Here is an 11,803-nt window from a genome sequence, read left to right on the forward strand (position 1 = left end):
TCTGAGCGTGCGTCTCCAAACTCCCCTCATCAGCCGACCACCTCCACCAGGTGCATTCAGCCTGCCGCCTCCAGGCTGGGAGGCACAACCAGAGCTGATGTTCAGACAGGAAGGGACGTGGCCCACAGCTCAGCTCAGCAATACCAGCATATCAGCCAGAGGTGCTGATTCTACTGGAATTAACTCAACAAAACTGATTCATTGTATTTAATATTTTATTTTAAAAAAACAACAAAAAAAAAACAACAGTTCCTATAAATAATTTGACAGTGGATTCAAAATTCCTTGTGATGTTGCCTGCATTTTTCTGACGAACAGAGCAACCGCTGAGTCAATCTATCCACATTTTCTAATAAATCTTCAACAAGACTTTATTTTCTGTCAAGTCTTTATCCCTCTATTTTCCTGAATTATTAACATGTTGTATTGACAAGCATGAATGCAAATTACCTGCTTTATCTGTGCCAGAGTGACTACTTAGCAGAATATTATGATCTATCTGTACAAGAGAATACTTTTTTCTCTGTATAATGTATACCACACCTCAATCGTAATGAAAAACCCTGAACAATTTGTGACATTGTGTTCAAAATTTCACGAGTACACACCTTTTTAAATGCTATGTGAGCATTAGCTGTGGTGTGTGTGTGTTCTACAAAGGCATGAACTGCCATTAAAAATGGCTTAACATATTCACACTGTCTGTTTGAGGCATCCAGACAGAGTTGTTAGATTCTCTTTTAAGCATTTTTAAGAAAAACCAATCGATGAAACTCAACCTTATGCCACTGCATAAACCAATTCAACCAAAGAAACATAAGACAAGGAGACGACATTCTTGAGTTGTAGATCACTGATGGTAAGGGCACTTCAGGTTTTGGAAGGGTAGGAAGGATGCCTGTGAAGTCAAAGGGAGGACAATCTTCAGAGCACCACCCCATTCTGGCAGCTCTCCGATCTGACCAAGACAAAGGGAGGGTTCCTACCTCTTTCTGCGATGCAATTAGTGTGAAAATTGTGATGGAAAGAACAAAGTTAATGGTCAACAACAGTTGGGTGTTCAGTGATGGGAGGAGAGGGATCTGTCCACCAGAGTCTGAGCTCTTCTCATGTCTTATCAGGTGTGAGTCAGGGCCATGTCACACGCTGGATCTTTTTCTTTACTTCTGGAGACGTTGGTGTGACCTGATGGAAAACAAACATGTATCAGAAATACGATATCAGTACATCAATTAAATGATAGATTCATAATTGTTGATAATATTTGAGGTTTAATGCTTTGTAGAATTACATTTTTACCTCCTATAACAATAGAATTTACACCTTTTCCTTGAAAAGTGCTGTCATTCTGATTGTAAGTGTGTATAACTGAGGTGGAAGAAAATGTTCCTACCGAGCTTTTTGCTTCTCTTTTGAGGTTTGCAGCATCAGTGGTGCAACGAACGGATGAGGAAGAAGTGTTGCCGGACAGTTTGCGGATAGGATTGGACACGTTCGCAGCTGGAGGAGGTTTTAACCTGTCCGTGATGCCTGTTGGTGCTGTGCTTCCCTCAGGCTTCCTCACTTTCAGTGGACCAGAATGGGAGGCACTGCCATCAAACACGATCAGAGGCCTTTTCCTATTGTGGTCATTACTGGAACTAGAAATGAACACACAGTAACAACAACAGTAATCAATTTCTCCTTTATCAAGATTTCATATTGATAATACGGACTAATTTCGCAGACGTGCAGCAGGAAGTGAAACTCTGCGCTGGTGTTTCATTAGAGGCCCACCAAGATTACTCCCTGGCTTATGTTACCAAACCAGCAATGTATCACAGTTTTAGTGACAAGATTGGCCAGTGAGTGTGATTCATGCTGGAGTGATTTTGCACAAAAATATTACAAATAATTTGAAAAGTTGTCTGAGTTCATCTTGATTAAATGTGCACAGTAGCGTCACACATCTCTTTAAAAATTGACCAACGCACTCTTTGCCAGCTAACAAACTGATGATTCACTGTGGCTGACGGGATAGTGAATCAGGAACTGGAGAGAGAGGGGAGCCAGCATCATCACCGTTTACTTTTTTTTAAGGCGGCAATGAAACAGCAGCTGATGTCGACAGAGCAGGCTGCTGGTTCACTCCCAGTTTGGTTAAAATTCATTGATATCAATGACTTTGATTTCACTCTGCTAACCTGAATATTTGTAACAGAGGGAATAAATTCATTAAAGCTAAGATCGACTCCATCTCAATCTGCAGTGTGTACTCTCACACTTTATCTCATAAGATGTCATATTTCTGTTGCTCTACAGTTACAGTTACAGCTACAGTTGCTCTTCAGGAAACTGTGCGCCTCAACATGGTGACCCAACACTGTGTTTAACTATTTTATGGGGTGTGGTTGATTAAAATGTTAGTTTGTATTGGACACGGTGGTGATAAGTAGCTGCTGGTTAAAACACAGTGCTGGTCTCCGGGGGTTATCCTCTGACCTGTGGCCGGCCGGGGTGTGCCTCCCTCGGCTCTTCTCCACTCTCCGTCCCCAGCGGCTGTTGGGCAAAGTCCTCTGCGGCAGGGGGATGACATGCCGCAGGTACAGCTCTGTCAGCCGGTCCCGGCTCCCGCAGTCTCTGGTACACACGTTTTTCTGACTCAGACAAATAACAAACAAACAAACAAACAAACAAACTGCCGTCAGTCCAACATTTCTCCGCCTCCGGTGCTCCCGGTCCGGCTGAGGGTACAGCCGACATGCTAACATGACATGTATTTCTCACCAAATTTCCTCGGGGAACGACGTTTCCCATCATTTCTCCAGAAGCCTTCACTCACCTGAGTTAAAATGAGCCGCATGAAGTCCTGAGACAGCAGCTCTGGGTGCAGCAGGAGATCCACATCCGAGGAGCACACCGCCTTCCCGTCCGGAACCGTGGAGGCCGCCATATTGGAAGCTGGTTTGTTCCCGGCATGCACCGCGTCACAACAACATGAGGACAGTGATGGTGGTGTTTCTGTCTGCAGGTGAACTACAATCAATTTGCAAAATATATATATTTTTTTATTATATATTAAAATAAAAATGACCTTTTCTCCAAAAATAAATAATTAATAAATCCAGGGCGTGTTGTCCATTCATCTGATGTCTGATCAATGTTTTCCAAACGAAGACAACATTTAGTCATGGTTGTGTCTTGATTTGAGTCATGTTCAGGACTTTGAAGTGATTTCAAACACATTTTATTTTTGGTAGCTGACTCAGCGCTCCTTTTCGGTTCAATTCCAGACAGATCTGCCAAATAATGTGATGCCACGCTGTTTTTCTCCTCCTCGTGTCTCCTGAAAGTGTTACAGTAAATGTCTATCTACAACACCTAAAAATTAAGACCAATTTGGCCGTTGCTTGTCAAAAGCATATCGCTGGACTTCCAGGTTAGTAATTTGGTTTCTGGCTTCTGGATCATTGCCAACATCTCTGATTTGTTCAGAAATTCATGAATGAATGAAAACAGTGAAACAATTCAGTCTCTTGTGAATTCAGGAAAAAATTGAGGAAACCTAATTTGCAATGAAAGAGCAGAACTACTTGCTGTTCTTCTTCTTATACTGTACAGCTCCTCTGAGGACAATCTTCCAGCATTATAGCTTTTATAAAGAATCCATATGTCAATGCAATTATAATTTATGAATGATGAAGTGCCACAAACATAAGTAAGCATTCACATATTTGAATCAACACGACAGTACACTAAACACTACAACTTAATTTGTTCATTGAGCTGATTAGACCTCACTCTTCTCACGGGATTGCGGTATATGTAGTGTTCTCTGCTGTGTGTGAGCCGCAGCTCTTCCTGTACCAAGAGTTTTTGGCAAGACCAGTCAGCCACAGTCAGTGTAACTTCATTTCAAAACTATATTTATTTACATAGTTTCAACATTTATAGTTCAATAACCGACACACTTTTTGATGACACACTCATTGTTGAAAATATGTTGTTTTGTTTTGTTTTTTTCACAGATGCCACTAAACTATGCCAAAAATAAAATGTACTGTCAGACTTTCCCCTGGGAACATCGCTCAACATTAATGCTGATAGGCTTTTTTTTTTTTTTGGTGCTGTTTTTCTCTTTTAGGAAACATGTCAGATGACTAACAACTGAATAATAATCACCACTAATACTCAAAGACCGAACATTAATTTTTGAGTCTGAAGCTACAGAATGACATTCCATGAATCACTTGAGGGACAAAATCTGAGATAAGTAAATGGGCAGTGGAGGATATGAAAGTGTTGGACTGGCAGTAGGTTTCAGATGCCACAGAGGCTGTGAAGTGGAGTCACCCAACGCATCATGAGACGAAATGTTCAATATTAAAACTTTCACACAAACAAAAACCTCACCATAAGATCCATTCGGTGGTCTCTCCAGAGTTCTCAAATGTCTCATGTGTCCTTGCTCAGTAGAAGGAGGGGCAGTAAACCTGCCAATGTTCATATCTCATGTAAACCACTTTTCCTTTAAGTTGAAAGTAAGAGTTCCCTCGATTGAGGTGATCATTCAGTGAACAAGCACTTGATCCTTTTTTTAGGGTGACTTTTAGTCCCGCTGCTTTTCATGACGAGTTAACAGTTGGTAGCAGCATCTAAAGCTGCTGGTTCATGCATCTATGGCGCTGGGCCTGCTCATCTCACACAGCCGACTGCGTCTCACTGCACACATAAATGTTACTGGGCCTGACCCTCCTGCGGCTCCTGCCTGGCACTGCGGGACACAGTCTGCAGCTTTTGGGAATGAACTCCTGGCAGGCCTCCCTGAACTTCCTGATCCTCCAGCAGTAGATGACGGGGTTGAAGACCGTCTTCAGGTAGCTGAGCCACAGGGCGCCTATGCTGATCGGGTAGAAGACCGAGCTGTAGTAGAACTGCCGGCTGAACACAGCCAGCAGGCTGACCACCGTGTGCGGCAGCCAGCATACCGAGAATCCGACGAAGAGGATGAGAATGGTAGTAAAGGCTCGAGTCTTGAAGCTCATGTCCACTTTGACCTGAGGCGGACGCTGCAGCCCTGTCAGTCTCATTTTGCTGACTTGGTTGAGAGCTGGCAGACACGAGTGCTCACTGGTGTGGTTGTGGATGCGCAGGGTGTTGCGTCGCACCGTGTTGAGGATGCACATATAAGAGTACAGCATGACAGCAAATGGTACAAAGAAAACGGCGACTGCCAACAGCACAGTGTATCCACGGTCTGCCAGGGACTCGCTGTATCCCAGCACGCACTGCGGGGCCCAGGTTCCCCCGATCCCTGCAGCACCTGTCCTCCAGCCGACCACAGACGGCAGGGACAGGCACAGGCTCAGCACCCACGAACCTGCGATCAACAGTTTAGCTCTGTGTGGGGTCAGCTTGTCCTGCCGCTGCACAATGATGAGGAATCTGTCCACACTGATGATGAGGAGGATGGACACCCCCTCCAGGACAAACAACCAGTACAGCATGATGGACGCCCGGCAGAAGCCGCTCCCAAAGCTCCAGTCAGCCGTGGCCACGGTGACGGCAGTGAAGGGCATGCACAGCAGAGACAGCATGATGTCTGAAAAGGCCAATGTAGCGAGGAGGAGATTGATAGCAGAACGCATGGCGGGTTTCTGGTAAACAATTAGACAAACGATTGCGTTGCCAAGGAAACCGATAGTAATCATGAAGATCATTATGGCTGCCAGGGTCACACGAAGAGTGACTGAGATGAGAGGAGTTGCAGCTTCTGGAGGCAGGCTCCCTGCTGCTCCCTCCTCCACATTGTCCGGCTGCATGAAGTCACACTCCAGCAGGCTTTCATTACAAACAGCCATGGCAGCTGTTATCAGAGGAGATCAACCCAAAGACAACTTGTGCGTGGCTCATTATTTTTGTGGTATACTCATCAAGTCGTTTTAAATCAGTTGATCTTCCATGGTGACATCTGGGACAGAAACAGACCGATATCAACATCAGGCTTCTTCATCAATATTTAGTGAAACAGAAACAGAAAAAAAAAAAAAAACTACACTCTAACTGTTGGGAAATCAACAGGTTGTGCTGTCAGTGTGTTAACAAGCTGCAGTCAGCACGGCATAACCAGCCAAAAAAATCTGTCTCATTTGGTAGTCGGAGGAGTTCAGCTGCTCAGTCATCTATTACTCAGGGACATTTATGAATATGAAACAGAGGAGGGATGACGTCCCCCCGTGATGCTGAAGGAGGTTAATGTTTAACAACCGAGCTGTTATGTCTCACACGTGAATAGAGACACACACACACATTAGCACAGCAGCAGTACAGTCGAGTACACACCCGTGGTATTGCTGCTTGTCTTTCCTTGACTTCAGACTCTGGTGCAACCTTGACAAAGCAGACAGGCATCTTCAGGACACACAGAGAGAGAGACGAGATGGACACCTCCGTTGCTATGGTTTCCATATGGGGCTATGGGGCTGAGGGAGCGTTGACATGCTGAGGTTACTGTGGCGTTCAGGTCTTAGATTTGGTGCTCCCTGATGGGCCTGTACTGGGATGCTGGAGGACAAAGAGAGGGGGAGGACAGTGTAACCACCAGCGCTGGTTGATATTTTCAACTACAGACATTTCTACTGTTTTTCTGACTGAAAAACACAGACAATGATATCCCCAATCTGTCCTACTCTAGCTTGTCAAAATACCTTTTCCAAGAAAGGATGATTCCCCCGTTTTTGTGTTTTTTACTATAATGTCATTAAAATATATTTCTATTAAAAATACACTCTTTTAATTCATCCAAGCAGGTAGCAGGGAACGATCTCTTCGCTGATTGTTGCTGCATTCTTGCACAAAATCCCTTACAGGCCACTGAATAGCATCACTGGTTGTTGCCAAGGTAACAAGGTCAGCACTTCCATGGCTACAAGCAGCCTGTACTCTCATCCCCTGTACCAGTATCGATGACTGAATATTTTCTGTGTCACGGGCTTCAACACTTATGACTCAGGACAAAAGTTATTATGGTCACACTCAGATTACTTCTATATATATTTTTTTTATGGCAAAAAAATATACATGATAAAGTTACTATCATCATTAGATGCCCGTGGTGGTTCCCTGTTTCTCATCACTATACTTATTTCAAATGAAGGAATAAACAAAAGTGAGGACAAAAGCATGAGATAGAAATCCAGCACAAATAAGTACGTTATAAAAATAATAATAAAAAAAAGACAACAGCCTAATAACATGCTTAATTCTGAATTGCAATACATTTACCTTTCAAACATTGATGAATAAAAACGCCGATGAGCTGATGTGCACTGCAGGAGGAGCCCAGCTGCCTCTTTCATCAATAATGGGGCTCAGCTCACAGACAGACAGATGAGTGGACTCACAGCACACAAACCGAGACATGATACAGCCTGAAAAACCACCGAAATGATGAGCATATAGTTAAATGCTTCCTGCAGCTGCACGCCAGTCATGTCAGCTCCTCCTTGCAGGCTGTGGCTGTTTCGCGGTGAAATGTGTACATAAACAGACAAACCAGAGCCAATTTATGCGTCTCCTGATCATTTACAGTTTACAATTAACGCTATTAGGATGTTCTCTCTGAGCCTGGACGGTCTTCATACGGTCATGTGCGTTTGTTTCTCCGCTACACTTGTGTTTGCCTGCTCTCTGTCAGACGCATCACCACTGAAGGAAAACAGGTCGAAGCAGCGTTGCAGATGGAGAGAAGCTGATCTGTGTGTCGGTCAGTAAATCCGCCCATCGGAGGCCTCACCTGCGCGGCTCCGCTCTCCCTCCGCACGCCGAGCTCCTCTTCCTAAAACATCCGCCTCCCAGCGCCTCCCCGCCGGATCAGTCGCCTTCTTGCCCCCCGCGGACGATGCTGACGCCAAAGAGCAGGTGGTCGCTGATTTAAAGCGACAGTGTTGATGCAAAAAAGACAATAAAATAAAACAAACAGCTTAGATTATAAGAAGCTCAACCATCAGATATATGTATACAAATACCATTAAATTAGTAGGAAAATATAGCAATAATCTTTACGATACAACAACAAATCAAACATTTGATCTAAACATTATATGTATGGAAAATATTACATTAGTTATGATTCATCCAGATGTTTTATGAGCTGAGGTTGTTGTCATATTTTGTGTTGTTCAGTTAAATTCGTGATGACAGAGGTCATGGTCTATTTAGCAGATGTTGTTATTGACTTCACATTCACCTAAGAATCACATATGATGCACTTTTTTGGTCTTTGTGATTTACTGCTGACCTTTGAATGAACACCAGCAGCAGTAAAGTAACTCAGTGTTTCCTTATTTTATCTTTTGTGGCTCAGAATAATCAGCCAGAGTAATAAACCACACAGAAACTGAGTGCGTTATTCTTATTGAAGAGCCAAACGAAGACATACACATCCAATATGTAGGCAGGTGTGAGTTCTGGGGTGCAGATAAGATTAACAAAAAATTATTCATATTTTCATATTTTCAGTACTTTGACCAAAAAAATAAATAAATCTGGCCTATTATATAATCTCATTAGATTTAGTGGACACGGGATGAGTAAAACTGTATGATTTATTTTTTTCCAGAGGATGGCAGCATTGTACCCTATATGCACTTTTCCTTTGGTTAGTGTGTTTTAGTGTGTTTTGTTATTTCCAGCTATAAGTTTGAAGGTTTATTTATTTATTTTTTTTTGTTATGTTATGTTTTTAATTTAGACTTATTTAAAGCACTATACAGCCATGAAACATCCAATAGATACTCACAAATAAGGTATACTGACCCCCAAAAAAAAAAAAAAAAAAATGCAAAGGTCTCTTTGGATGGTGATTCTTCCTCTCGTAATGTCTTTGCAATGAATTTTATCCAGAAAATCTATTTTATTTTAAATTTTCACACATATACGATTCATTCACACACTCAGTATGCAGGCTGAGATTCTTTTCATGGGCATGCTTGTCTAAATTGGCATCATGCCCATGTGTTGAACATGCCCATCAAACGAGTTCCACTCCACCGGTCTGGCACATGCATGCTCGTCACGTTCAGTGGCACCCACACAACAAGCTTGCTAGTGAGAGAATTCATTTCCCTGTCCATTATTCCACAGATGTTTGCTTTAATTTCTTCCTGATGGAGAGACTTTGGTACTCCATCAAAGCAAACACGGGCAAAGTGAAAAATGTTCAGCACTAAATCAGAATATTCAGATCCGAGAAGAGAACGCACACATATGTAACAATATTGACTGAGCCATGCACAGATGATTGTGTTACATTTTAGAGGGTGGAAAAGTGACACATTTTAAGAAACACATGCACAAACAAAACGGCTCTGACATTAAATCCACCTCTCATGCACTTTTTGGACTGTTTTCATTCATGATGACTCCAGGTATAGAGTTAGTCCATACAAGGTCTGATTCACACTGAGAAAGCCAAGATGTGTTAATCAGTGTTAGACTGCAGTGGTTAGTCAATCTCTGCTATGTGAAAATAATTAACACCAAAGAGTGGGGACCGACAATGTGGAAACCACAGTGAAAGTAGTTATAGATGAAAACTTTGTCAACACTGTCGAATAATTTGGCACAGGTGTGTATCTATTGTTTGTGAGGTGGAAGACAAAAACAGCAATCATTAGGGGAGGGATTATCAAACAATAATTGCTTTATGCAATGTACCTCTGAAAGGGGCTTTAAGAGCAATTATGAGCAATTATATTAGCGGCTATTATGGGAAGAGGTAATCACATCTTTAGCGTGTAGCAGCAGTCACCGTTTCAAGAAACAATTATCACTAAATTTTAATAAGCATGCACATGTACAAGCAAAAACAAGCACGGATTCATGATGGACTGCGATACTGGAACATAATCTGTCTGTAGCATCAGACCCAAGCAGTGATATTCAGAGGACACACCTATAGAAACCTATAATGACAAAAACCTTTTTATCCCTCCAACGCCAGCGTTATCGCTAAGCTTTGAGAAGATCCACTGGTGAGCTGTGGTACAAACTGTCCACCTCTGCAGTGATAACACAATGGGAACACACTAAAAATTAACAATATGCTCAGCTAGTCCAATCAGTCACTCACTCGCTGCACGTCTTTTCTTGGCACATCTCTCTGAGAGAAACAATAATCAAGCTTTTTTCTTTTTTTCCCCCAGTATCATTACTGACTGGAGAAAACATTGTTTCTGTAAAACGTCAACTGGTCTGGAGCTAAGAAGTACACCTTTGAGGTCACCTATGTGAGTTCAACTAATTTAGCACAGTCCTCTCAGGTATTACCATCCACATGTCCTCGTCATAGCTACTCGCGTCCTTTCAGCTTCTTCAAAAGGTAGAAAATTGACCCAGAGTGCCCGTAGCTCTATAGGCTAACATTTAAAGAGGCATTCAATCTGTCCATTCATACAGGGAGACTACCATTTTTAACCACAGGGCCCGTGTTTCCTTAAAATCCTGCCAATGTTCAGCTAAGACATATGGAAACTCACCAACACAACCACACACATTTTTGACACATTTGTGTAGCATCCTGAGGGTGTTTCAAAAGTATGAGGGATATTTATTTTTATTTTTTTGTTCTGGTGTGACAGGATGCCTGTTGCTCCAATGAGGAGAGAAATCCAGAAGAAAAATTTCATCAGGAATCAAGTTCAGAGTGACAGAGTTACTAAAAATGAACGTGCCAGTCAGCCATTTGTTTTCACAAGACCATGCGCCAAAAGTACATCGACAGATTGCACAGTTGCAGTGATGCATTAACCTCTTGGTTTATTTTTACTCTCCAGTTTTGTGTTTGGTTTGTCAACAGCAGCTTTAGCCTACCGGATGACCTTTGACCTCCCTCTCGGTTTCACTGCGAGCTTCTCTCTCTGTTGTGTCTGACTCCCGTCATTGTGATCAATGAGTTTATTGTTCGTTGACTTCAACAAATGAATGTTTCTGTTTGGGCGCATATTTGTTATTGTGCGTCACTGTGTATTCGTGGGGCCACGGATCAGAGACGAAGACGGAAAACTCAGATTGTTTTTCAGAGCCAGCGTCCCGAGCTTCTTGCCGCCTATCTGCCAAACCCATCAACTGTGGCAAAAGATCCACCGCCTCGTGTCACTCCATCTCGCTGTCACCTTGGCAACCGCTGCCGAGGTGAACTGCCAGCTGGGATAGCCGACCTCTGTTGGCTGCGTTCCACAGAGCCGCAGTCCACAGCACCGCCACAGGATGTGTGTGGTTGGACTGATATGCAGTGTAACACAAGAAACACGGAGAAGATTGTTTCAGAAACGGGCTCCTTTAACACATTTAATCACTTTCTGTACGGTCAACTTCAAGCTTCATACAAGTCGGTGGTATAAAAACTGGAGAATGATGATGGAAGGTGACAGATCATTTTTGTTTGTGGGATTTGTTCACATGATCAAGCTGCCAGAGCTGCCACTGTAAATATTTTAATTATAAACAAATCTGTTTACTTTCTCAGTTAGTTGTTTCACCTTTGAAATTGTGAAAATGCCTTTTGTTTCCAACAGCACGAGTTATCGAGCATGTCAAACAAAAAACACCCAATCTTTTACATCTCGGACTAACCTTTTGGTTTTTGAATAAACAATCAATCAATTAACAAAGCAGTGGTCAAGAAATTTTCCCTCAATCAACTAACTGATCAGTTAAAAAGAAAGCAGAAAGAGCGCACAAATATTCAAAAGGCTTGAATTTTATATTTTTTTGACTTTGACATAACTCATGAAGTGGTGTGCGTGCGCGAGCGTGTGTCCAA

The 11,803-nt window shown here is 42.6% G+C and overlaps 2 protein-coding genes across 3 annotated transcripts; both read right to left on the minus strand.

Annotated features, from left to right (window-relative positions):
* Positions 1-207: 207 nt before the first annotated feature.
* c21h2orf49 (chromosome 21 C2orf49 homolog) lies at positions 208-2,938 on the minus strand. Of its 2 annotated transcripts, XR_003842363.1 has the most exons (5): positions 2,822-2,938; positions 2,482-2,636; positions 1,394-1,640; positions 987-1,185; positions 208-898 (listed from the first exon to the last, which is right to left on the minus strand). XR_003842363.1 is itself a non-coding variant. In XM_029530519.1 (4 exons), exons 1-4 carry the CDS (start codon positions 2,930-2,932, stop codon positions 1,129-1,131), a joined length of 570 nt encoding a protein of 189 aa, XP_029386379.1. In that variant the 5' UTR covers positions 2,933-2,938; the 3' UTR covers positions 208-1,128. The 2 variants fall into 2 exon arrangements, 1 of the variants encoding a protein (XP_029386379.1); XM_029530519.1 differs by having other exon boundaries at positions 208-1,185.
* Positions 2,939-4,679: 1,741 nt separating this feature from the next.
* On the minus strand, positions 4,680-6,422 carry gpr45 (G protein-coupled receptor 45). The gene is made up of 2 exons (XM_029531034.1): positions 6,322-6,422; positions 4,680-5,950 (listed from the first exon to the last, which is right to left on the minus strand). Exon 2 carries the CDS (start codon positions 5,838-5,840, stop codon positions 4,680-4,682), a length of 1,161 nt encoding a protein of 386 aa, XP_029386894.1. The 5' UTR covers positions 5,841-5,950; positions 6,322-6,422.
* Between the last annotated feature and the right edge of the window lie 5,381 nt (positions 6,423-11,803).

This window comes from Echeneis naucrates, chromosome 21, assembly GCF_900963305.1.
Source record: "Echeneis naucrates chromosome 21, fEcheNa1.1, whole genome shotgun sequence".
NCBI classification, from domain to species: Eukaryota; Metazoa; Chordata; class Actinopteri; order Carangiformes; family Echeneidae; genus Echeneis; species Echeneis naucrates.